This window comes from Macrobrachium rosenbergii, chromosome 10 (genome assembly GCF_040412425.1).
Source record: "Macrobrachium rosenbergii isolate ZJJX-2024 chromosome 10, ASM4041242v1, whole genome shotgun sequence".
Lineage (NCBI taxonomy): Eukaryota > Metazoa > Arthropoda > Malacostraca > Decapoda > Palaemonidae > Macrobrachium > Macrobrachium rosenbergii.
Genome location: NC_089750.1, coordinates 64,083,784 through 64,109,285, shown reverse-complemented (window position 1 = coordinate 64,109,285; position 25,502 = coordinate 64,083,784). Strand labels below are relative to the sequence as shown.

At 35.0% G+C, this 25,502-nt stretch overlaps 1 protein-coding gene across 14 annotated transcripts in view; it reads right to left on the bottom strand.

Moving 5' to 3' along the window:
• Positions 1 to 1,579: 1,579 nt before the first annotated feature.
• Positions 1,580 to 25,502, bottom strand: part of Gpdh1 (Glycerol-3-phosphate dehydrogenase 1) — a 109,503-nt gene continuing 85,580 nt past the window's right edge. For 3 of the 14 annotated variants that reach the window (XM_067110418.1, XM_067110420.1, XM_067110421.1), the window contains one exon: positions 1,580 to 2,436. In XM_067110418.1, the coding sequence (XP_066966519.1) occupies positions 2,403 to 2,436 (34 nt within the window). In that variant the 3' untranslated portion in view covers positions 1,580 to 2,402. Of the gene's footprint in view, positions 2,437 to 15,484; positions 15,524 to 22,080; positions 24,310 to 25,502 lie in introns of all 14 variants that reach the window. The other 11 variants (XR_010854316.1, XM_067110416.1, XR_010854315.1 and 8 more) reach the window with 8 other exon arrangements.

The following is a 25,502-nucleotide window of genomic DNA, read 5'->3' as shown; positions in this document are numbered from 1 at the left end:
TGTCCTAAACAGAAGGCAGAACTTTCGGCTTAAGTCTTTGTGACCAGTGTGGTGAGTCCAAGGTGTTGCTTCAGTCACCATTCACCATAGCAGTATCTTTCTCATCTTTTCTAAAAAGACTGCTGATGTTACTGCTCCTAAGTTTACTACCGTGTTCAGGAGGAAGGTCAACATAGCTGCATTACCTAGGTCACTAACTCTGTCCTTATGCCCTTCTGAACATAGGCCAGCTTCAATTACCTGTTTTATCCAAGGTTTTTGAGGAGCTGCTCTCTTAGCATCTTTGTAGGTTTAGTGAAGGTAATAACCTGCTACCAGCATTACAGTTTTGGTTTTGTGGAGGCCTTGGTACTTGTGATATACTCTTGTCGGTACCTACAGTCTTACAGAGTGCTCTTGGCGAGGTTGCAGAAGCATGCATGGTCGGTCTAGATTTTGATGCTTTAATCATGTGAATCATGATTAAAGCTAAGGTTATTGGGAGTGGGTGGATTTTTAATTGTTTTAATAGGCAGAACCCAAAGGGTGTGTTAATGGCCAGTATAGTAGCTTTAGTAATGCCATTTCAGCTGTTCCTCAGGGTAGTGTTCTTGGTTCTTTGCTATTTGTTATCTATACTAGTGAAGTGGCAAGATCTGATTGCATATGCCAATGATACTACTCTTCTAATTGTTGTTCTTTCTCCATGCCTTAGGTCTGAGGTTGCAGAATCCTTGAATAGAGATCTGGCACGTATTCACAAGTGCAGGTTTTGGGACTTGAAGTTTAACCCTTCTAAAACTCAAGTACTGTAGTTAGTTGATCCAGAACACATTTGCCTTTACATCCTGATTTACTTTTAAGTGGTACAGTTTTAAATGTCAGTGACTAAATTTATAAGATCTTAGGAGTAACTTTTGATAAGAAATTGACATATCAGAAGTATAAACATAATATTGCTTCTTCTTGTCTGAAAAAGTTTTTATCTTGCAGAAATGTTTTAGAATGTTTCAGGTTGAAACTATTACATCTAAGTGTTTTAATTCTTTTCTTCTTCCTTGTTTGGAGTACTGTTTTCCAGTGGTCTTCTGGGGATGAATCTCACCTCAAACTCTTGAATGGTGTTATTTCATCAGTAAAGTTTATTTTGCCAATTGTTAATGTTGACTTGTGGCATAGATATAAAGTGAGTTCAACCATCCTCTGCATGCTTCTTTACCTGCCTGATGTAGCAGTTTTTACTCACAACACTAGGCAGGCTGCCACAGCAAACAGTGTGATGTTTACTAGCATCAAGTTTAATACTACTCCATTTGCTAGGATTTTTATCTTGGCTACAACTAAAATGTGAAATAGTTTACTTAGTGCAATTGTGGAAGCTTCTGATTCCTGCTCTCTGCTGATGTCTCCTGAATTTCAAGTGCATTAGTTTTATTTTCTATTCCTTCATATTTATTACTTTTTCCTATAACCTGTTACACTCTGAAGGCTAATTTCCTTTTGGACCCCTCTAGGATTTACAGTCTGTTGACTCTGTCCATAAGGGTTTTCAGCTGAAATTTTTAAGAAAGAAGTAACTAGGGTTAATCAAACAAAGTGAGAAAAACCCTTCTCAACACCTTATAATTTTAGAGTATAGTTTTTTCCCAGCTCTTACATCTACAATGCTTCATGTGTAATGTGAAGTTTCTTTATATTTTAATAGCAAAATTTAATATAACAATAATGTAAAGCCTACCAAGGAAAATAGCACCAATTGGTGAATTTATAATACCCCTTACAGTCAATTATTTTGTCATCAGCAATAAGCATGTCATGTTTATTTAACTAAGAGGAAAGCTTTCCCCCAAGAAAATAGGTTAAAACTTTAATGAATTACAAAATTTAAAATATAATTTAAATATCATAGTTTCATTACAACTGAACTACCAGTACTTTCCTTATTGCTAAGTGGCATATGTTAGCTCTGTGAATAATGCAGTACAGTATTGTACCATACACACACTTGCACTCGGGTCATACAGTGACTTATAAAATGAAGCTAATTTACAGGTAAAATTACATAAACCATATACAGTAAAAATCATATCCATATTAAATCTCAAAATGGTTTAAAAATTTCAACAGTAAAATATTCCTTAATGTTACTTTTATAAAGGCCTACCTAAGTTTCATTCACATATGGATTCGTACAACTTTGTCTAATAAAATAGCATCAGTCAATTCAACTGGCATTGAAAATACACCAAAATATTATATACAGAGGAAAGTGAGCTTTCAACAATGAATTACAACTGTTCAGTATCAACCAAACCATATCACAGATTGTGTAGAATCTGCATAAAAATAAAACAGTTCAATTCACTGCAATCAGGTAGATAATCATAAATGTTCTTCAGACATCAAGAGCTTCACCGTTTGTTTCACACTGCCGTATGTTTTTTGTCAAAGGAACACCTGTACCATAAAGACAAGAAAAGAAAAATTAATAACATGATTCTTGAGAGTAAAATATTTCAAGTATACATAACTGACCTACAGTATTAGAATTTTTGAGATTTTATGTTTTTGTCAATACTGTACCATAACCTTTCAGATTGTGTAAAATAGAAATTAAGCACATTCAGGAAGAACATTTACTAATTTGAAAACAAGGGATCTTTTAGTTTAATAAAACCTAATCCTCTCAGGGATCTACAGTAGAGTTGGTGGTAACACCACTTTTAATCGGTAAAATCACTGCTAAACTATTTTTCAGAACTTTGGCTTATTTTCATTATTTTATTGATATATTCTGTGAAGCAAAATATGTATGTATGAATCCATCACATATAAAAGTAAAAATAACAGCCTCATTGACATGTCCAAAGCATATCAAAAATACTGTTCTCTGAGTATGTTATATTTGATTGATTAATTTCAAAAGTTTTTCAAAATATGCATAAGACAGGTGAAGCCTGTTATTAAGCTATATGGTAATCATACATAATTTCCATTTCACAAATAACTTGACTCATTTAAGGCAACTGGTTCTATCAAGTGCAAAATTCTTAACCTCAAATATGTTGTTTGTTTTCTTACAAAAGAAAAATGTTTTAGTCAGACTTTCATTTGAGTTTCAAGTAAGTGATGTTACAAAAGGAGTGGGGTTTATATTTACAAAACTTCTTTACTTACTTTATTTAATTTTTGACTCTGTATCAGTCAAACCCTAATGTCAAAGCATCTGAATCTAGGTTTACTTTCTACAGATTCTAGAGCTCAAAAGGTTTATTGGCTCAAAATGCTTCACCACAAGAGGTTAGTGTGGCTAATCTTCAAATGACTCCCAAAGACAGTATGATAAATGACATCATTAAAATGAATTATAAAAAGCAAAATACATTAGCATATGATTACTTTGCAAGTGGCACTTTCACAATCACTCTCCATGTGTATACAATGTTCAATCACTCTCCATGTGTATACAATGCTTTCATATGCAATAAGCTGAGAGTCTGTAAACTTCACCAACAAGCTTATAAGATAAAATAATACTGTGCCATAAAAGCAAGAACATATCAAAGACAAAGGAAATAAAGACACACCTGAGCAGCAACATATCCACGTAAATAATTTAACCGTTAAATATGTAAACAACATATAAGAATTGGTAAATTAATGGTTTCTTGCTGCAAAAAAAATACCATGGACCAGTTTAGAATCTGAGCTATGCTTTTCCCAAATTCAATGAATTATTGTAAATCCAACACCTGGAGATGTGTAAGGAGTTAAACTTCTCATTACATATCTCATAAAAAAATACTGACTGGCAGTTTTGAATTTCCTTACCTACAGTAGAAGACATTACTGATTCTTCAAGCAAAACAATTTCAATCATATACATGGTAGTTATAAAAACAATAATCCAAGAATAATCTATAATTATTCAAGACTGTGCAACCAGACTGATAAAACATGTTTCATTATCAATTTGCAGTACTGTTTCATTATCAATTTGCAGTACTGTACTGTATTATAAGTTGTGGGGTATGATTTAAAAAACGAGTTGGAAAATAAAATTCTTGTGTTAAACACATACAAATGTTTTAGTTAAATATACTACCCTCTAAGAAAATTCAATGCATGCATGCTCAAATAAAAAAAAAACTTAATATTATGTACATACAGAGAGAAGAGTTCAAATGGGCTGACAAATTATTTTTTATGTTGAGAGAGGGAGAAACTTTAATACGTTTTAGCAATGCAATTCGCATCAAATTATTCAATCATGCAAATACAAAAAATATCATTAATCACTGTTTTAAGATCTATATTCTAGTTAAATATTTATATCATATAAATAGCCTTTACTAGCTGGAACACATCCAAGCACACCAGTTATAAAAAGATCCTGCTGTGCATCCCTAACCAACTCCATCAGGTCCATGGTGCCATGGTATTTAATCTGTATTATCCTCCATGTAAAGAGGGAGAGGAAGGGAGGGTGGCACTAAAAGTTGTGATAGCATTTGTATAAAAATTTGTGTTATTAAAAAAGTTTATCTCAAACTCATCATTAAAATAGCCTAAATCACAATTTAGGAGGCAGGTCAAAGCATATGAGCTCAGGATAAGGACAGCTGCAGGGAGTCTAATATCAGAAAAAGTTGTGGTGTTGGCTTGGCTAAATTTCTTGAAAATGGGTGCTCCATAAGTACTCAAAATGTGATACTTTGCCTGGAAGGGTGGAAGGCCTTCTGACATGCATTTAGGAAGTAAGATATACAGTACCATGATGAAGTCCCAACTTGAAGGTTTCACAAAAACTCAAGGAATGGATCAAACAATGGGACAAGGTCAGAAATTTTCTTGTAATTCTGTCTGGTCCAACTCATGCTAGAGAAAGACCAAAGACAAGGCTGGGTGGTAACCTTGAATAGCAGAGAAAGAAGAATTGTTTAATGTTCTTTAAACAAAGTACAGTAAACAAATTAGTCTGCTTGGAATGGAACAGAGGCCTCAATGGCAGAAGAACCCTCAAGTGTCACCAAATTGTAAGGATTTGTGGTAGAGGATCTGCAGACAATGTGATAGTATCTGTAGCAGCACCCAAAAAGACTCTTTCTGACTCTGTTCATAACTGCCACACGTGGGCGAGTGAGAAAACGGGAAATGAAGCTGTTCCAGATAGAGGTACAGTGGCGGCCTGTCTTAACAAGAGTGAGACGTGAAAGAACAAAGCATGAGCTGTAGGCCAGTTGGTGTTGGCTAGGCATGCAGTTGAATCTTTCTTTGCAACTTTTCAAAATCTTGCACCTGGATACTATTCAGATTTTTTTCTAAATTGTTTATGGTAACACTGTTATGCGAGAGGAGTTCCCAATCGGATTTTGTTTGTCCGAGGGTATTGTGGGTAATCATGGATTATATATCTGGAACCTTCCTCTTGGAACTGTGGGTACATGATACAATTCTGAAATGTGATTGGTTGCTTTGTTATAAGTTTCACAAATTATGCAGGATTTAGGAAGTCGGGCATTCTTTGGAAAAATAGCCTTCAGTTCGCAGTTATGGCGCCTTTGGTTCAGCTAAGATTTTCTTCCTTTGATTATTTTAGTTGCATTGCTAAATTCCATTCTGAATTTTGTCATCCTCACACTGATGCTCTTGTTTTCCTTCAGGGACATTGCGTTTTATCTAATTCTCTGCAGTGCCCCCGAGTGCAATTCTCCCTACATCATAAGGAAGAAGGGCACTTATGGTACTGTGGTACAGGTAGTACAGTTAAACTGGCAAAGATGAAGAAAAGATGGCAATGTAATTTTTCAGTTAGTGTTGGGGCCATCAAATGGTGGTCAACTGCCTTAAAATTTCCACGAAAACCAATGTAGATTGGAGGAGCTTTTGTTTGGAGGTAACTGACTATGCTTTCTCCAATTAACCTTCAATTGATGGGCCATGTGTGCAGTAAGCGTCGAGATTGAAAAATCTTATTTCATTTGATAGAAAGTTTGACAAATGAGTGATGTCGGCTGTTTGGGTCATTGAGAGAGTGAAAAAAAAAAAAGTATATTGTGCTTTCAGGAGTGCCATTAGCTTGTAAATGTGATGCCTCTCACTGATAAATTTATTAAGCCTGGCAGAATTATTATCAGTGATATGTGGTTGGCCAGCAAGTCTTCAGCTTCTTTAGGTTACAACCACTGTACTATTAATTATAGTGAACATTCTGTGGATCCCTCTGAAAACCTTTTAAGTGCCAGATACAGTACTGAACTATGAGTCTCTGATCTGCTCTGACTCCTTAGTCTTTGTCATTTAGGCCACTATGTCACTCTGTTTTTTCCATGATATCAAATGACCTTTTCCTTTGAAATAACTGCATTCATTTTCCTTATGTTTACAAGTCTTATTGTTAATGACCATTGGGGTTTTCCTTTTCCTTATTCTCTACTCTGAAAGCATTAAATCACTGACTTCCCAAATGTTTCAGAAACTAGGCTGGTCTCAGTTATAACTGTATTCCATGCCAGGGAAGCCATTCATGAAAGACCCTGGAAAAGGTTAATAGAAAGATTTTATATGCCTTTCATCTAAAAGTACCACTGGACAGCCAGCTTTGCTGTAAGGTTAGGGCAGTTTGTTCCCCTAAGGTGAGATATACATTCACTTCTTGAAGAAAAGAAAGTCACCTTACCTGGTAGCCTAATTTGTGGCTCACAATCCTTTTTTTTGAGCTTTGGCATCCTCCAGGTTTATGATTTTAGGGTTCATCAGGAAGAAATACGGTGTTCTCCTCATGTGACTCTGAGCATTATTTGTATCCTGCTTCACCACTAACTGGATATTTTTCACTGTCATAAAGCCTCCAAATTAATTTAAGAGTACAAAAGAAAGCCTAACTAGTAAGGCAAGTGGCAGACAGATGAACATTCATAGTCCCAACTTAAGTATCAGGTTATTCTGAATAAAAGGCATAATCAAATATGACTTCCTTGAAGGGTAACAGTAGAAGCAACAACTTGGATGATAAACCCTTTCCAGACATGAAAGAGACTGCCTCAGAAGCGAGAAACTCGTAGGTGATCGTAATCTTATGGATACCATGTAAAGCAGGAATACCCTTTGGTTTAGTTTTCTTCACGTGGGCTGTGCTTTATCTAGAACTGTTTCTGACGAGAAACTTTTGAAGATAGCCAAAAGTTTGGTATATGAAACTTTAAGCACTCATATGAAACACCTTAATAATGTTTCCAAAGTTATGTCTGGTTACTGGGCTAAAAATTCAGGCAATTAAAGTGACTGGTTAACTTAGTCTGAATGCCTTTCAGTCAATGCTGGTCCTTTATTAATCTTAAAAAGTGAGTCAGGGATGGAATGAAATTTACCACCAGGTTTGTAGGGATTTAGGACTGTTGTCAACTGTTCAAGCGCAGTATTGTCTAGGTGCTTAAGAATAGAATATAGAATTTAGGCCAAAGGCCAAGTGTTGGGACCTAAGAGGTCATTCAGCACTGAAACAGAAATTAACAGTAAAAAGGTTTGAAAGTGTAACAGAAGGAAAACCTCGCAGTTGTACTATGAGTCAATTGTAAGGAGACTGTGGAAAGTACGATGGAAGAGAGTATAAACGGTAAAAGGAATGAAAGGGGTTGCAGCTAGGGGCCGAAGGGACACTGCAAAGAACCTTAAGTAATGCCTAAAGTGCACCGCATGAGGTGCACGGACGGCAGTAACCCCCCATGGGACTTGGGTGCTTAAGACAATATATTCAAATGAAAATATGGCACTAGGCCTTTGATTCACCCCATTAACATGAGACATAATCAGATTATAACTTCATAATAAATCACACTTCTTAACAATAAAACAAGTTTCGACGATGGAAATAACCTATTTTGGTAGCTACTATGAGTCCTCGAGGGAGTTACTCTAATGGTCACTGAGGGGATGAACAAAGATTATGCTATCAAAAATATATTTAGCATAAAATTTAGAACATACAGTATTACAAAAATATTTATCAATTTCAACCAGTATGTTCTAAATATGAAAATGTAATAATTTATACTATATGTAGCATGTGCATTTATTTAATAATTATGTAATATCTGTAGCAATGACTGATATTTACTAACAAAAATTATTTACTGTTGAGCAACAATTTTATGTTAGGAACTTGGGAAGTTGGTGATAAGATTATTTTTATCATTTGCAATACGTTCAGTCCCAAAGAAGCCAAACAACTGAACTTCTATGGTAATTAACCCATAAACCCATGAAGAGGCTATATGAAGTACTCATATTTGAAGTTTGTAATAAGTGAAGAATCACTCCTAAAAATAATGAATATTCTGTTACAAATCATTCTTAAAAGCCATGAATGTTGCTTGAATCATTCCTAAAAGCTATTAATAACCTGTGCTGTGAAAAAAATCCATGCAAGCTCATTCATAACGTTTAGTTTTTATAAAAAAAATTGATAATGCTAGTCCTTGATGAAAATAGCAATATATCCAGATATATTTAAAATGCAGACTAAAAAATATATAAATAATAAAAAGCATTCATGAGAATTCAAAACTCAAATATGAGCTACTGCCGGCATGTAAATATAAACTCCTGAAAAAAAAAAATGTCAATGGACTGCACAGGCAATATAAGATGTGTGAGAATAAACCAATTAAAATTCCAGAAGTATGTGAAATATGTAAATACCTTCATCACAACAAAATGACATCTTAATAGAAGAGAGATAAAAAAAAAAATTCTTATAGTATTTCAGGTTTATTAAAATCTACTCATATCCAAAACACATATCTTAGCAGAGGGTATTACCTAAATTATGATAGAATGCTGGAATTTATTAGAGAGAGAGAGAGAAAAAAGAAAGTCTTTCATGCAAAGCTATCACATTAAGCCGTCAATCTTGCTCCGCAATATTCACTAAACTCTCGGCCTTTTGTTTACAAAAGAAGGAAAAAGGAGCTCTCCCACAATACCAGTGTGACCTAGATCCTCAGCCATCCATCCGGTTACGAATATGATTGATGGGAGTCACTGAATATCTAGGAATGTTTGCCAAAAGCTGATGGATCCAGGAGAGATTTTGGAAGCTACAATATTTTCAGGGACCAAGTATCTCAAATACTTAAAAGGGTTTACTTAAGGAGATGAAGAACTCAAGAGTACATACAACATAGCTTCCAACTTTCAGTAAATACTGCGATGTTAGGGTTAGAAGATCAGAATGGCTACAGTGCAAGGCATTGATGTCTTCCTTTCATGGTAATGTTTGGTACACTGATTATTGAATAAATTACTTACCCTAACCCAAAAATTCAGCATGCATTGTATAGTGAAAGGCATTCTCACACTTGCCTGACCATCTTCATCTCCAAAATCCTCTCCCACAGGTTTCCCAGATTGCCCTATCTGATTTGCTAAGCCCATCCTAAAGAGCTGTTCTTCCATTGCATTGACAAGAAGTATGCTGAAGGTCTGATGTTGCAGGTGACACTGAGAGTTGCAAGTGTTGGCCAGCTATGAATGCAAGAAATGCAAGACTTCCAAGGACAACATCATAAGCAGAAATACACATCAAGTGAAAACTGAAAATCCCAGACTTATGACCATTCTCAAAGCTTCCACCAAATTGGGTGACATGTAGGACAGAGAGCCAACAAGGAGAATGGCAATCTTCCTAAGTCAACGGCCTATTACCACAATTGGATGAACATTTGAGAGAGAGATAGTACCAAAAATACCACAATTCCAACCACAGGTCTCTTATCTTACACAGCTACATGGAATCAAATTTTTCAGCTGCAAAATAAATCCAATCAGGGAAAGGCACAGCTTGTTTGATAGGCTTGGTTGGCACTGAAAGCAGTCTTGATTTTTTCACTGACCATAAAACTAAAGCTTTCGTTAAATGGACCAGGTCAGAGTTCTTTCTGCTGACACAGACCTATGGACTGAAACAATCTGCACAAGGGATTCAACTGTCATCTCCACCATCACTAGCCAATCATTCAACCTATGAAGCCTTTGCCAAATCATGCACCCAGACTGCCATTGGTGCCAAAATTCAAGTGAAGATTTTAAAGTGAATTGGATAACCTGGAGGGCCAAAGATGCCAGATTTCCTTTCCTAATGGACTCCTGGGGGTGTCAACCTGCAAAAACTTGTTGGAAACAACTGCCAGTCAACTTAGGAACCAGGAAATGGCAACTGAAGCAGCCTAGAGACTAACTGAGCACGTCATCAACTGCCTGCCTCTGGACAAATGACCTTGCTTTGCTGTCAAAGGTTCTGAACTTCTGGCTGCACTGCAATTAAAGGTGGTATCTTGACCCCAGAAGGCAAGTCAAGAACCAATTAACAAAATCCAGGACCAGTAATATCTCTGAAGAAAGCCCTCATTGGTTTAAGAACTGTCCATGGGTAAATGGTAATTTCATCTTTCCCTCCCTCCACTAGCTGGGAGCTTTGCTGACAACTGTAATCCTTTCCTCATCTGAAAGAGTGACTGCTGTCTCCTGGTTGGCATATCTGGTAGGGATAGGCAGGTACAATTGCATATGGGTAATGTGGGAAGATCTGGGCCTCTTAAACAATGCGGAGAAGAATGCCTCTTCCTTCCCAGAATTGGAAACTGCCTGAGGAGGATGATATCTCAGGTTCACCATCACAACTCTTGTCACCATGGAGGAGAGCTCCTTAACCAGCCTAGGTAAACAAGAATGGGTCCAGCTGGTCCAAGACCCTCAGGTCTTTAAATGTGAAAGATGGACAACAGTTCAGACAAGTCCTAGGTAGCCATGTTCCAGTTCCTCATCACCAAGCTGATCATGAAATACATCATCACTCATATATGCAGAAGTGATGCCCTGTCCAACAAAAGCACCATCCTCATATCATTAAGACCGTGTATGACAACTTGATAACCTCCTTCAGTAAAGAAATGGTGGTCCCATAACCCACTCAGCAGTTGGTGGTGGCCAGTATTTCCAAGTACCTTCTTCCATGTCAGTAACGGTAGGTACAGGATGATAGGGTGAAGGATGCTGAAGTCTGCTTTCTTTACTATACCTTCCATAGATGGTGTATGAATGAAGAACAACCTCATATCTTTTAAAGCAGAGCAGCTACTAGATGGTCACACCCCTTTGGAAGTCATTCTGCCCTTCATCCAATACTTAGTCTGCCAGGATGTCCAAAGTTGCAGAGGCAAATGGAGGCTCAAAGAACTTGCTGGAGAAGTCAACTAAAGTGTTGTTAGGTCTCAATTATGCTGCCAAATTCGCACATCTTTTGTGCAGTGCAGTCATCACATGATAAAACTATATCTTAGGAAAATGACGCTTCCTCCTGCATTGCCTAAGATGCTTTTTCTCCTGCATTGCCTAGGTTTTCTCTTGATTACAAAACCAAACCAAGTGAACAATATTGTGGGGCATATTGTAGAATATCTACCGGCAGCAAAAGAAGAGTGAATATGGACCTGGAGGCTTCCGAAGTCCTACAAGGCATGAGTATCTTGGGTGCAAACCTCTTTGCCTACTGTCCACAACACAGAACCAAGGAAATCTCAGGTGGCTACAAATGATCACCTCTTCTAGCCTATGGGTGTAACTTCTGATTCTAAAGAGGGAAGGATGTCAATAAACGTATAACTGGCCGGTACATTTTCCTTAGAAGAGGAAAATTATTGAGCCTGTACCAGAAAATAAGAAAACAAAATACATAATAGTTGGTATTAAACAAAATACATAATAGTTGGTATTGCTTTACTGCTTACTGTAGTTCCTCATTAGACGAGTCGGTAAAGTTCTTGGCTAGCACTCTGCTAGCCCCGAGTTCGAGTCTACGGCCGGCCAATGAAGAATTAGAGGAATTTATTTCTGGTGATAGAAATTCATTTCTCGGTATAATGTGGTTTGGATTCCACAACAGGCTGTAGGTCCCGTTGCTAGGTAACCAATTGGTTCTTAGCGACGTAAAATAAGTCTAATCCTTCGGGCCAGCCCTAGGAGAGCTGTTAATCAGCTCAGTGGTCTGGTTAAACTGAGGTATACTTTTTACTGCTTACTGTATAGGATAAGCTACACTTGCTACACTAGCTCAGTAAGTAGTCCTAGTTCAGAGATTTTCCATATGCAAATATTCATTTGTGGAAAGAAAAGCAAAAGTTACAAAACAAATGGCTTATATATAAGCCAATGCAGAAGTAGATATGTCCCTGACAACAATGGCATATGAGAGACAGTCTCATTTTGTGACTCATGGGCCACTAGGGGTCACCAGTCATACTTACAGTCATGCATAAATATGTATAAATGTCATTGATTCTAGAACAGAATATGTTGTGGACCTTGAAATTAAATCAAATTGCAGCAAGAAACTTAACATGCTTGGAAACATTGAGAAACTGAGCAGAAGGTCTAAAAGAGAAAATTGAATACCACAAAGAAGGATGCAATGAGTTTTGTTGTAGACTTTTAAGTGCAATGGAGGCAGAAGGTGCAAGGAGATTTTAGACAATTCAGGGGCAAAATGTGACTTAATCCACATTTTGCTCTGGTAAGATCTCTATTACAATGTTCATCATGATTTACATGTATGGTGTTTCTGGGAGACAAAATATCTGTAAAATTTACAGATGTATGTACAACACAGATGAGTATTTATGTTTTGCCAAAAGAAGAAACCTCTTAGTGCTTTCATAACAAAGCTTCAAGCTAAATGAATAGTTCCCAAATCTCTTGATCAATGAGAGTGCATTTTTACTGACCCTGTAACACAGACAGCAGGTTTTAACACTGTAGAGACCCAACAAGCTCAGGACTACTGATTAAGTTCCTAAAAGGGGTGCAAAACAAAACGAAGCCTTGCATTACAAAATTTGGAATAGTCTTTTAAAAATAAAATTTAATGGACTGAAATGAGCATGATGTTGGAATTTGGTGCCATGAATCAATATTAAAGGTCTTAGAAAGATCAAAGTAAAGCAGTACTACACCTTCGTTGCCCTTTATAAAGAGAAGGCAAAATCAAAAGACAAGTCTGCTTCAAAATCCATCAGCCATATTTTGTGATTCTCAATCAAACACTAGATTGCAGCAGTTTTCTCTTGAGTGAAAAGAAATGGGCCACCCCAGGTTTTTAAAAAATAACATTGAGTGAAATTTTATTACTAAAGGCCTAAAATGATAAAATATTGGTGCAGTAAAAGCTCTTCTTCAAGATGAAATTACAGTGCTGGGAACTCTGAAGCATAAGGAAAGCAACCTGTTACTTTCATGTAACACAGTTTACTTCTACCAAGTGCAGTTGTAGCTTGGTAGTATGCCATCTTTGGTGGTATGCCTCATGCAGCTTATTCTACCAGAATTTCATTCCCCTTACATGTTTACTCACTGAGATAAGAAGTCTGCAAGAATACTCAACTTTATATACAAATTACTTCAAATACAAATTACTTGAAACACATTTCTTCAATAAAAGATCATTAAACTTCATTTTAAGCTAATTTTCTATATCAAAAAACCATTTCATTCAGAATTTAATGTACTTTTAATAGTGTGTGTGTCTTTTAGAGCCACCCAAGAAATAATCTTTTCTTTAGTGACTAAATAAAAATGTTCAAGTTTTGCAATAAATTAAAAAATTAAAAATAATAATAGATAAGATCACCAAAAGCACACCTTCTAGTATTTTTTACTATAGACTATTGGTAACTAAAGCAGCACATTAATACAGCAACCTATGTTAATGAAGGTTATTCTCATATTGTATACCAGTTACTATATCTATGAGCTGACATTATTTATTGTGTGAATTTTAGGTAGTCTTTAGAACTTATCTGTAGTGACTGATTGTACGGGTATGCAGTGGATCAGTGATCTGGTTGAACTGCTTAAAAATAAAAAAAAACTAATTTTGGTATGGCCCTGCTTAGTGGACTGGGAAGATATCTCACTGAAAGGAACGCTGGTTCCACTTGCATCTCACTGAAAGGAACGCTGGTTCCACTTGCAGGTGCTTAGTCCTGGCTAAATCACTGGGTCATCACAATAGTGGCCTCAGTAGTGGAGACCAGTAGTGGTCTGTTCTGTTCCTCAGAATTGAAGACCTTTGTTCTCAAAAGGAGAATAACCCATCTATAGTGATACCTTGCATCACTTGAACCCTTAACACCAACCACCACCTCATATGTAATTTGTTTATTTTCTAAAGCATTATTTCTTGGTTTTTCATTTTATCCACCATTTTTTCTACCATTCTGTAGTGTTACATTACAATAGTATTTTATAGAGCTCTCATTTACAGTTGGCCTCCAAATAAGGTGCTTATATGATTATTGCATTTGTGATGAAACATTTTTGTAATGCAAATTCTTTTCATACAAACACACCAGTCATATAATGTAGAACTTTCATTCTCAACTCAACAATGAATGAAGACTATAAAATCACACTAATGCACAACTGCAAAAGAAATGGAAAAGCAGGGGAGACAATTAGTTAAATTACTATGATTAAAATAAACATCCCAATATAATCTGAAGAAAATAAAAGAGACACAAAATATGAGGTGTTGGTTGGATGGAAGGTTTTAGGTATAGTTGGCACTAGTACCACTAGAGAGTGGTCCTTCTCCTTTTGAGAACAAAAGGCAACAATTCTGGGGAAAATCATAAACAACTATTGTGGGCTCAGTGTGACTGACAGGTTTGTGTTGCTGAACAACCATGATTTAGCCATGACTAATAAGAACCTGCACATGGGACCACTGTTCCTTCAGGTGAGATAATATCCTTACCCATTAAGCATGGGTAAATTATTCTGTGAACCTTTGATTTCCAATTAACATATTAAAATATAACTATTAAGCAATTTAACCAGACAACTGGTTCAGTGCATATATAACCTTACAATTAGTACTGATAGTCAGATACTAAAGACTGCCTAAAAATTATACAAAAATAATTAATCTGTCTTCATTATGAGTTATACCTTATTGACATATAGGTTGTAGTGTTAATATGCCTCCTGGTTTGCCAATAATCACATTATCACAGACTTTGTACAGAAACTTCACTACACACACACACACACACACACACACCACTTTCTAAATTATCAATGTTACATCATGAATGCTTTTGGTATGGTCCTTCACGAATTTCAGTGTCTTGATGAAAATGCATCAGGTTTACAGACTGAATGATATATTACCTTACTAAAACCCTCCAACAAAAAATTACACAGATGGCAACTGCAAGACAATTCAGTACATAGCAAAGTGATAGATAATGAAAATATGCATACTGTACAACAAAACACTGATGTTCAAGCTTCTACACGAAATGCTAAAAGGTTCTAGCTAAACATAATATGCTCTCATATGCAAAACATCATCATACTTTAACAATAGTGTAATAAAACAAGTGTCTACAAAAAGCTAAACAGTAGTACAAGAGCAAGCTTAACATGAGAAGTATGATCCCTAACTTACCCCCTCCAGATTGTTGGTTAGAGCTTTGACTTAAATGACCTTGAAAATAACAAAGATCATTATTACCAATGGGATCAAAACAGATAAAAAATAATTATTGATATGCAATATTGCACAAAAATTACTACAGCATTTAACATGTCTTTCTGTATTTCAATCTACCAAAAACAGTTCTTAGCCCAAGATTACTAAAGGAAGGATCACAAAGCTTATTTCTTAATTCTACAAAAATGTGACACCAAATTTCATTAAGGCAAACCATATGTCCAAACATCCACTATACTGAAACCAAAGATGACACTGACACTTCAAACTTTTTTTTTTGCTTTCCTTAAATTACTTTCCCGTGGGCTCCGTAGAACTTTTCAATGTTGTTAAACTATGCTAAATTCTATGCACACCATACTGTATTTTCTTGGCTACTAATTAACCTTCCATTAACCCTTCAAGATTTTTTGTGGGGGGGTCCAGAATTCATCTGTGGCAAAGTACACACTGACCAACCATGGACACAGGAACGTTTTTCTTTCATTGCTTGCTGTTAACAAATTTTTTTTTTTTGTGGTATATAGCTGATTTTCGTCACAATGAAGCTGGATAATTTTAATTTTAGTAAGGTATGTTAAAAAATGGAAAGCAGCAAAAATAGTCAAAATGACACACTGAAGTTTGCCAGAAATTTTTAGGGTCGACATCCTTTAAACACAATCAGATCTCAAGGGTTGGGAATAGGATGATATCACTGGAACCTAGAAGGATTAATAAGAATTTCCCATATTTACTCTAATAATGAGTGTAAAAATACTAGCATGTGAAATGAATGTGAACTATGTAATATACATAAGTGTTCACTGATCAGTCTATAAGTGCTGAAACTGGTATGCTTATATATAAGTACAGTATTACCTGCAAAACTGGGAATTTTTAATAAAATCCATTCAAAATGCTAGTGCTTGCATGAATTAAAAGCTTTTATGTCTGTGTTAAACAGTAAGTGGATTTTTATACTAAATATATAAAATGCACGCTACAAAACACTATACTGTAATATGATGCAAAAAATACTGTGTTTTTCAGCAGTTACTTAGTAAGGTTGTTAAAAAGGTTTTATTACAGAAGAGCACACATTTGATCTACAAATGAACATTTTTTGTAAGAATTGGTAATGTTTCATCACGCTTTTAATGAACCCCACATTCACCGTTAGCATTAATTACTTTTAGACATTCATATGGGCCCTAATAAAATCATGTTTCAGTTTGGTGTGAATAAACAATTCTGTTTAAAGGCAAAATGATAATCATTATTCAGCAATCCTTCCAATTAAAAAGCTACTGGATCAAATAACATGATTTAGCACTTCACTTCAAAGATAAAAATAAAAAAAATTCTCAAGCCTATTAACAGTCACAGGCAGTTATAATAGCTATGAAAACTAACTTGCAATGAAGTCTTGCTTTTCACTCTTAGGAACTAATCATCAGTTCCTTCTGCTTCACACAAGACCATTTCTCAGCACTCAGTGAAAACAGGGGCACCCTGGATGCTCTGTCTTTAATATTTACTTATATAGTCATATAATTTTTGTAGACTACAGTATACTTAAATGCACTGCCACTTTTACTCCTAGTGACCTTAAGCACTTTTTGTGTTAAAGCATCTTTGTTCATCAAGAAGCTGAATAATTAAGTGTAATACTAGGGCTTTAAATACTCACTAAGATTTCATGGCAAGTATTTAGTTAGTTTTCATGTAGAATGCCATTGTCCTTTCCCCATACAGATCTATAAATTTTTATATACTGTACTGCACATTCAATTACTATTACTACTGAGCTACCTTGTCTTATTTGCAAGACCCTAACCCAGTTATAAAAGAGGGTGCCTGAAAGTTGTGAGCATCACATATTGTTCTTCCTACTATGTACAACTATTTTGAATTAAGATGTTTGTCCAAAGAAAAATATAACTACAAATAAGTAGAACATATAATATACCAAATAACAACATGTATCATTACTACAACATCCTATTTTGCAAGTAAACTTTTATTCTTCACAACATCCATCTTCAATTCCTTCAACCTCAACTATTGAATGTTGATACTTCTGCACAATAAGAACAAGAAAACAAGAAATTATCAGTGAATCTACACAAATTCATACCAGAATACAACAGTATAAACACTAAAAATTTCTAGCCCGCAACAAATAGGCAATCACTGGCTGATAATAATACTTCATCATATTAATTCATCTTTAAACAACACATCCCTAACAAATAACAAATGCCTTTCTCTGATACTCCTACAAGGTTAATGAGCTTTGAATAAATTATTGTATGAGCACAATTTCAACTCCTTACTTACTGTCATCATATTTGTCTAAAATACTAAAACTGACTGTCTCTTAACTATTAATTATCCTTGGCTGTCAAAGGAATTCATACTGGGTGCACTGCTTTTACAGGTGCAGAGGCCAAAATGTTTGGCCATACATAGACCAAAGCAAATTCTAATTAGTCTGTATACTATAAATGATTTATCCAGACCACAGTTAATATTCTCATCTCTCACAGCACTGGGCCGAAGGGTTTGTTCCTAATAAATATATTGGATCTCATTTATTAACTGCAACTCCTTAAAGACTTTAATAATTCGACAAACAGTGATGAGGTTTAAAAAAAAATATTCTTGCATTTTGAAACACTTTTAAGATTAATAAAAAAATTGTCAAAAACAGACTTCCCAAATTTGACAGATAGTACAGAGAAACCAAACCATGCAGATCCAATACATATACTACTTATTTTGGCAGAAAGAGGATGGCTGACAGATGTTGAAAGGCCACCTCCTGAGAGGAGGGAAGAAACTCACTCTTCACAGAACAGTGTACAAAATACAGTAGTACTATCTATAGAAAAGAGATAAATAAATCACTTTGCAGTGGAAAGAAAGAGGATAGAGTGAATATGAAAGGCTGGGTAGTAGATCAATGACTCTGATTATATCCTATTAAATGGAGATGAAAAACAAAGCCCCAAATATAAAATCAATATTCCATGTGAATAGAAAAACCCAACAATCTTTTATTAACATTTTTAGAAATAGAATTATCAATTTAAGCCACATTCATATTATTATGAGAGCAACATTAGGAATAATGCATTGGAATGCTGTCCACCGGAATCTGCCCAGACTAGTGAGACGCCAAGAGAGAACTGATTTTGGGGATGGCAGTCATGAGAGAATTAGGGATCTTTTTCCAAAAGCCTGGCATTGTTTGGTAAGTGCCTTTCACTATCTCCTTATCACTAATATATTGTAACACATAACCAGAAGACCTCTTATTTATGGATTCCTACATGCTACCTACCCAATCACAAAAGTTTCTCAGCACTCATGCTACCTTTATGGGGAGGTTGCACATCCAAAAGGCCAAGGCAATCATTCTCAGTAATCAATTATTAATGCAGGCTGACAAAATAATTGAACCAACATCAAAAAAAAAGTTTCTGAGGCTTATCTGAGTAAGAGACTCAACACTCAAGCACATGGAAGCATTTGACTGACAAAAAAACTCATAATCCAAAAATGTAAAAGAATAGCATATAGTCCTAATCAGGAAGTATAATATAAGCCCGTGGGAAATTTCAGTGGCTTAGAACATGGCCACATTTTGATGAGGATAAAAATGCTTAAAATTTTGGCATCAAGGGTTCTCCAACTTCATAGCATTCACAAGAGGATCCTAGAACTCAGTGGTGACGAACAGTTTTAAAACAAAGTGGACTCAAATGCACAGGGTGAACTTGAAATCTGATAGTCAGTTTTTTTCTATTAAACATCTCAGCAACATTGCTGTTACATCAAAGTATAGCAATATGAATGATAAAAGATATGAATTGCAGTAAGCATCCCCCAAATTGGTGCTCATTATTATTTCAGTTTTCTCTTTTCAGACAGCACATTTTGTAAAAATTTATAGATAATGTATACTCAAACATTATACATTATAACACATGTTTTTCACTCAGCTGAATACATTGTCTAACAAAATTTATTATAACGATACATTTTTGCATACTATATACTGTATCTTTATAAGCTTGCATTTCATTTTCAAATAGTGACTTCTATCTTTTAACCAGGACAGTATATTGACTCCAATACAATTTTGCATACTACAGCAAATACTGTATCTTTATAAGCTTGTATTTCATTTACAAATTGTGACTTCTGTCTTCTAACCAGAACAGCACTGTATGTTGATATATACAGGTTGAAACTGGGTAAAAATAATTAAATTATAAAATGAGATTCTAAGGTATATGAAAGCAGTGCCAAGAAAGAGGATAATTTATGTGATATACACTTGTACAGTTAATCATTATTCATAAGCTGACATTTTAATGACATTTGTTCAAAATAACATATTTTTTTAAATAATTTTTATTCATGTACTGTACCGGGTAAATAGAGTCATATTTGAACTCAATAAAACTGAACATAAGCCAAACCTCTGGTGCCTTATGAGCTGTGTAAGACTGCACAATATTACTATGAAATATTTTCCAGTACTTATGGTGTTATTACTTCAAATACCCTTTGGCAGGTTTGAAAAAGCCTTAACATCCAAGTCTAGGTTAGGTTTGCAATGCTCATAACTCTTTATGCTACATGCAGTGAATAGGAATACATCCAAAAATTTATAATGGAGAGTACAATCCACCTTAAAGGCAAATAATGCTTTTAGAATACAATAGTTACAAAACATTAGGAACATATTTAGTGTTACAAATAAAAACATGCAATGTTTTGTCTCAATTTCTTCAGTAAAAAACTTGCATCTGGCTATATCATAACCAGTTATGAAAAATGGAAAAATCTTCAACAGCAAAATATGCCGGGGTACCTCATTATAATAAAAGTCTCTTTTTAAATCAGAATCACAAGTAAATTCCAACAATGAAAAGGGTAGGGGGTATAGTTTTCATTTTCTAAGATCCGAACACTTTCTCTATACAGTATGCTACATATGCAAATGCTTCTCCTGAAAAAATATATGTCATATGATTAAAGGAAGCAAACTATCTCTTGGAAAACAACTCTACTGTATTTATAAGAGCTAGAACTAATAGTTTTTAATGGAAAGCGAAGTGAAATTTTGTGTCGGCATGACAATAAAGCAATTTTGGTGAGGTGCTCCAAACTGTAAAGTAAAAACCACCTTATATTTCAATTCTTAACCTAAAATGAGTCCTGGTTCCCTTGATACAAGTACTCCTGCCTGCAAGCAATAGGAGTTTATTGAATTTATATTTGAGTGAATGCATCAATGACACAAACTGAAACATGAACATCAACACTAAGAATTAAATTAAAAAGTCTCATGAAATGAGGAACTGATGACGTAAGTGTTAATACAAGTACAGCTGTATAGCATTATGTCTCCCTGCGATCTGAGCCACATTACCAATTTCAAATTTTAAAACACCATTTTCATCATTCATCTAGAAGCTGAAAACTCCAATCGACTTGAACAGTGCATAATAAATACAGCATGGCTTACATCAGGGACTTGCTACATTTTTTTTTTTTTTGTCATATAGTAGATGCTCCAAATCTCTCCATAACAGAAATGACTTAAGCATAGCATAACTGGGATACAAGAACAAAATAACACAATGCATGCGTAACTTGGACACAAGAATACAAAACCACAATAATGATAAACCATACAACTCAATACATGAATTTATACATGAATTTGCAGGATACAAATAATACATGATAGTTGCCATGAATGAAAAGGAATAAAAAAAATCTATTGAAATGTTGAAAATGTAAACATAAAAATGACTCAACAACTGATGATCCTAAGTCAAATCTCAAGCTGTTTGTAGCAAAGAGGGTGTGAAGGCATGTGGGGATTCTGGGAGTTAGCCTTGTCACAGAGTCATCAGAATGTCCTCCATAAACATATGTCACACTTTCTAAGACAGATACCCTAGGTCACTTAAGTCGAGGACAATGAAGTTATAATAAAACCAACTGGTTTATAGAGAACTTAAATAAAGAATTTTCTACAAGAACATGGATACTGAGCAGGGGGTCATACCCTTGTCTATAAGGCTACGAAACTGTAGATTTTTTACTTTTATTTTCAAAGAGCTAATCAAACGGTAACCTAAATATTATGGCACTGCCTAGATTATGTCTTCAAAACTGAGACATTCAAAAATCAACTGCCACAAAGGTAAGATTAGGGGACTTCCACAAAATTATCATTCTTGTGACCTCCATTATTGAGGTTAACATTATCTCATTTCTATCTACAATAGTGCTCCTACAATAGCGTAAGCTAAAATAAATCATGAGATAGAAATATTAGATACTGTAATGACAATATGTATTTTTCTAGTTCAGCTCCAACAGTCTTTAGCACTCTAATCAGCTCTGTCTATAAATTTCATTACTGATGTGAGCAGGAACCTTGCAAAATGCTGTCTCATCCATATTTGGGCATGAGAACTTAGACTGATATGAAAAAACTTTGCTCTAGTTACATCTCAGGATAAGGTCTACCTTCCCCTTACCTTGATGCCAAGTCTTAGTATTAGATGGCTGATTTTTTCCTCTTCCACGTGTTCAGTGGCCTTTTTGTATTCACGAGATCTTCATTGGTAGAGTTCTGCTTCACCTTGTGTCAGCTAATTTTACTGTTTCAGTAACTATAATATGCTTCATATCAATCCACTGGACATGGATACGAAAACTTGAATCAAAAAAGGCTAACCTGCTTTGCATATAGTATTCCAAATTTTAAAATACAGTATGAATACAATAAAAAAAAATCCAACATTAGTATAAGCAAAACATGAGTGATCAGAAAACTTTCAAAACAGCTAAAACATCCTTAAAAAATGCTCCAAAATTCCTTTGAATTTCACAATTTAATATAGATCATACCTAATAAAACGTAAGCTATTACAGTAGACAGTACAGTTTACGAATATGACATTTAAAACATCACTATTACTTGTCATAAATTATAAAATAAAGGTATATATAAATTAAAGAGATATTAAAAATAAAGGAATATAACTCTGCTACAAACACATTTTACAACCAAATAAGATAAAAAATAAAGAGATATACAGTACAGAAAATACTGACTACTGTACATTCAAGAATTTTCCGACTTCAGGTTCCAATGAAAAACAAAGGTCAAGAAGTAATCTCCCTGCATGAAACAGTACTAAAAGTCATGACAGTACCTCAATACTGAGAAAAGAAAAATTTTCTGTTAATTTATGAACAAACTGTTATTACTACTGCTACATCTACAGTACTGCACTCCATGTACTTTTAATCAATATCTTTCTATCGTTTACCAAAGGAAAACAATAACAGACAATGTTTATGGCTTCTTCTATCACATCGTCTAAAGGATCTTCCAGAAACCCAGCATTAATGAACTTTACGGGTGCTGAAGAGCAAGAGCCCGTGCCAGCACAAGGCTGGCTGAATCTACTAAGTAGTAACGACCTGCTGTGTTGTAAGTCTATTAAAAGTACTGTATCACTTCAACTATGTACACCCTACTAAGCTATCCCCTGTGAATAATCTGGTTATATCCTCCTCCCAAATAGGAAATTGAGGAAATATTACACTAACCTGCATTCAACTTCATCTCGAGTTTTGCAACCACAAAATACATCAGATTTAATTCCTTAACATGAGTCCTTTACACCAATTGTACACCCTGGATGAACATTTACTATTTTGGATCATAAGCTCAACCATAACTGCCAAGGGAAGATGTAGCAGCTCAAATGCAGCCACTGAATCAAAAGAGGTGGGTCATATTCCAGCCAAGTCTGTGACAAGAGGAATGATTCTCTGAACTTCAACTACTATTTCTGTAGACTGCTGATGATTCTTCATCATTCCTCCCTAGAAAGCGGGTCTAATATAAATGGGAGGCTAACTAACATCAGAAAAAATTTATCCTGAGACTTAGAAATCTAGTCCTTTTTAAAAAGATGCTTACACTGTATACATCCGAGACAGAGAGAGAGAGAGGCAGAAGTAATGGAAGTAAATATCACCTAAGACTCACTATGAATTTACTGGTATTTCATGAATTCATTACACGACATATGGCTTTTGTCTCTTGCACTTTTATATTGTTAGATTCTGGACTTGGGATGTCCAGATAAGCAAGACATTACTCATGAATAATAAACAATGATCTATACATCATATATCTGACATCATACAAATACTTAACCTCCAAAATGTGTTTACTAAGTTATTCAATTCTTAACCAAGAAACCACTGTCTTAACAACTCATTTTTAGCGTTGTCTCCTAAATTACAAATGTTATACTTTTGAACTATAATAGGCCACATTTAAGAAGCATTAAAATGAGGCTAAAAACGATTAAATTCCTTTTCAGTATTCACCATTGATTAAACTTTCTACATCACAGAATAAAAAAGCATTCAACCAGAATACTAAATTTAAACAAACAAAATGCAGCTCTAAAACATTAAATATTTTCTAACATAAAATACTATTCAAAACCTAAATGAAACAATGGTTTTCTATAAAAACTGAATAGAAAAAGAAATTATGAAGCAAGCCAAGCACATTCCACTATACAGCTAACATTCAGAATAAAAGGAAGAGAGAGCAAACATTTTCTAAGACATTAAATGTACAACTAGCTGTAGCATACCAATGATGACTTTCTCTTACGTCAATCCCTTTATCTCATTAATCAGAGGATTCCATCGATAGTTTAAAGCAGTTGGGGGGCCTATTAATAAGAAAGAGAATATCAATACATAAATATGGACTTCACCACAACAAAAATCACAGTACAGCAGTCTGAAGGAAACAGTATATCTGTGTAAACAGTATAATATAAAACTGCAGAAGAGTTGCACACACTATGTTGGAATATGTCTTTGATATGCTTAAAAGCAGACATTTCCAGCAGGGATACATCCTAACCTAGTTTTCCCTTCTCCTAACTTTAACCTAAGGTGCTGTTCCCTGACTAGTCTGGGGGCTACTCCCCTCCCCATGAGACATGCATAAGAGAACATGTGCACAACTATTCTCCAGTATTACTCAGTCTACTGTATGTAACTATATGACAAAAAATATTATGTAACAGATTCTCGTTTACAACATGGCTTCCAGCAAAGAAAGCAAGTATGGAGCACTTGTATATTAAAAATATTTGTCTTTTCAAGAAAATTTCTAATTGTAAAAATATGAAAGTTGCAAAAGTTTCAGAATTTGGGAGTATGTTTTTCATTGTTTTTGCACTGGCAGGGAATGAAATGGTTTCAGGTTTAATCAATAAAGCATGAAATGGTTCAAGGGTTATGCAATAAATGGAGTCATAATACATTGGAAACCTCTCAGAAATCATCAAAGGCTGTGTCAAATTCTTGGTTCGAATAAACAACCACAAGCTGATCACAGCTGAAATTCCAGGCAGCAAATTTCAAAAACTGTCCAATAAACAAAGAAGATCAAGTAGGAAGCACCTGACTGATACTATCATGAAAAGGACCCTGGGGCTTAAATTATCGCAAATACAAAATGTACCATTACGGCTTGAAAATAAAACTGCTTAAGACTGTTAGGAAGATTAAAACTACTCTTCTGAATACTGTATCCCAGACCACCCTTCTCTTTACAGATCCTTGTGACAAATCTTCTAGGTACCTGTGTTAAGTCTTTCCACCCAAGAATGAAGTGAAATATAACAGTTAGTCAAAGTATCATGCAAAAAAATATTCCACATACATTACAACACATCAAGTATTGCATCAATTAAAGACCAACTACCAAATATGACCATTGATCTATGCCATAATAAATGAGTAACAGTAATTGTAATATACAGCAAGATGTGCTACAATCAGGCAACTCTGAATGAACACCACCTCAAGACTGGACAAATCAAACCTACTACAGCATACTGGGAATCCTGAT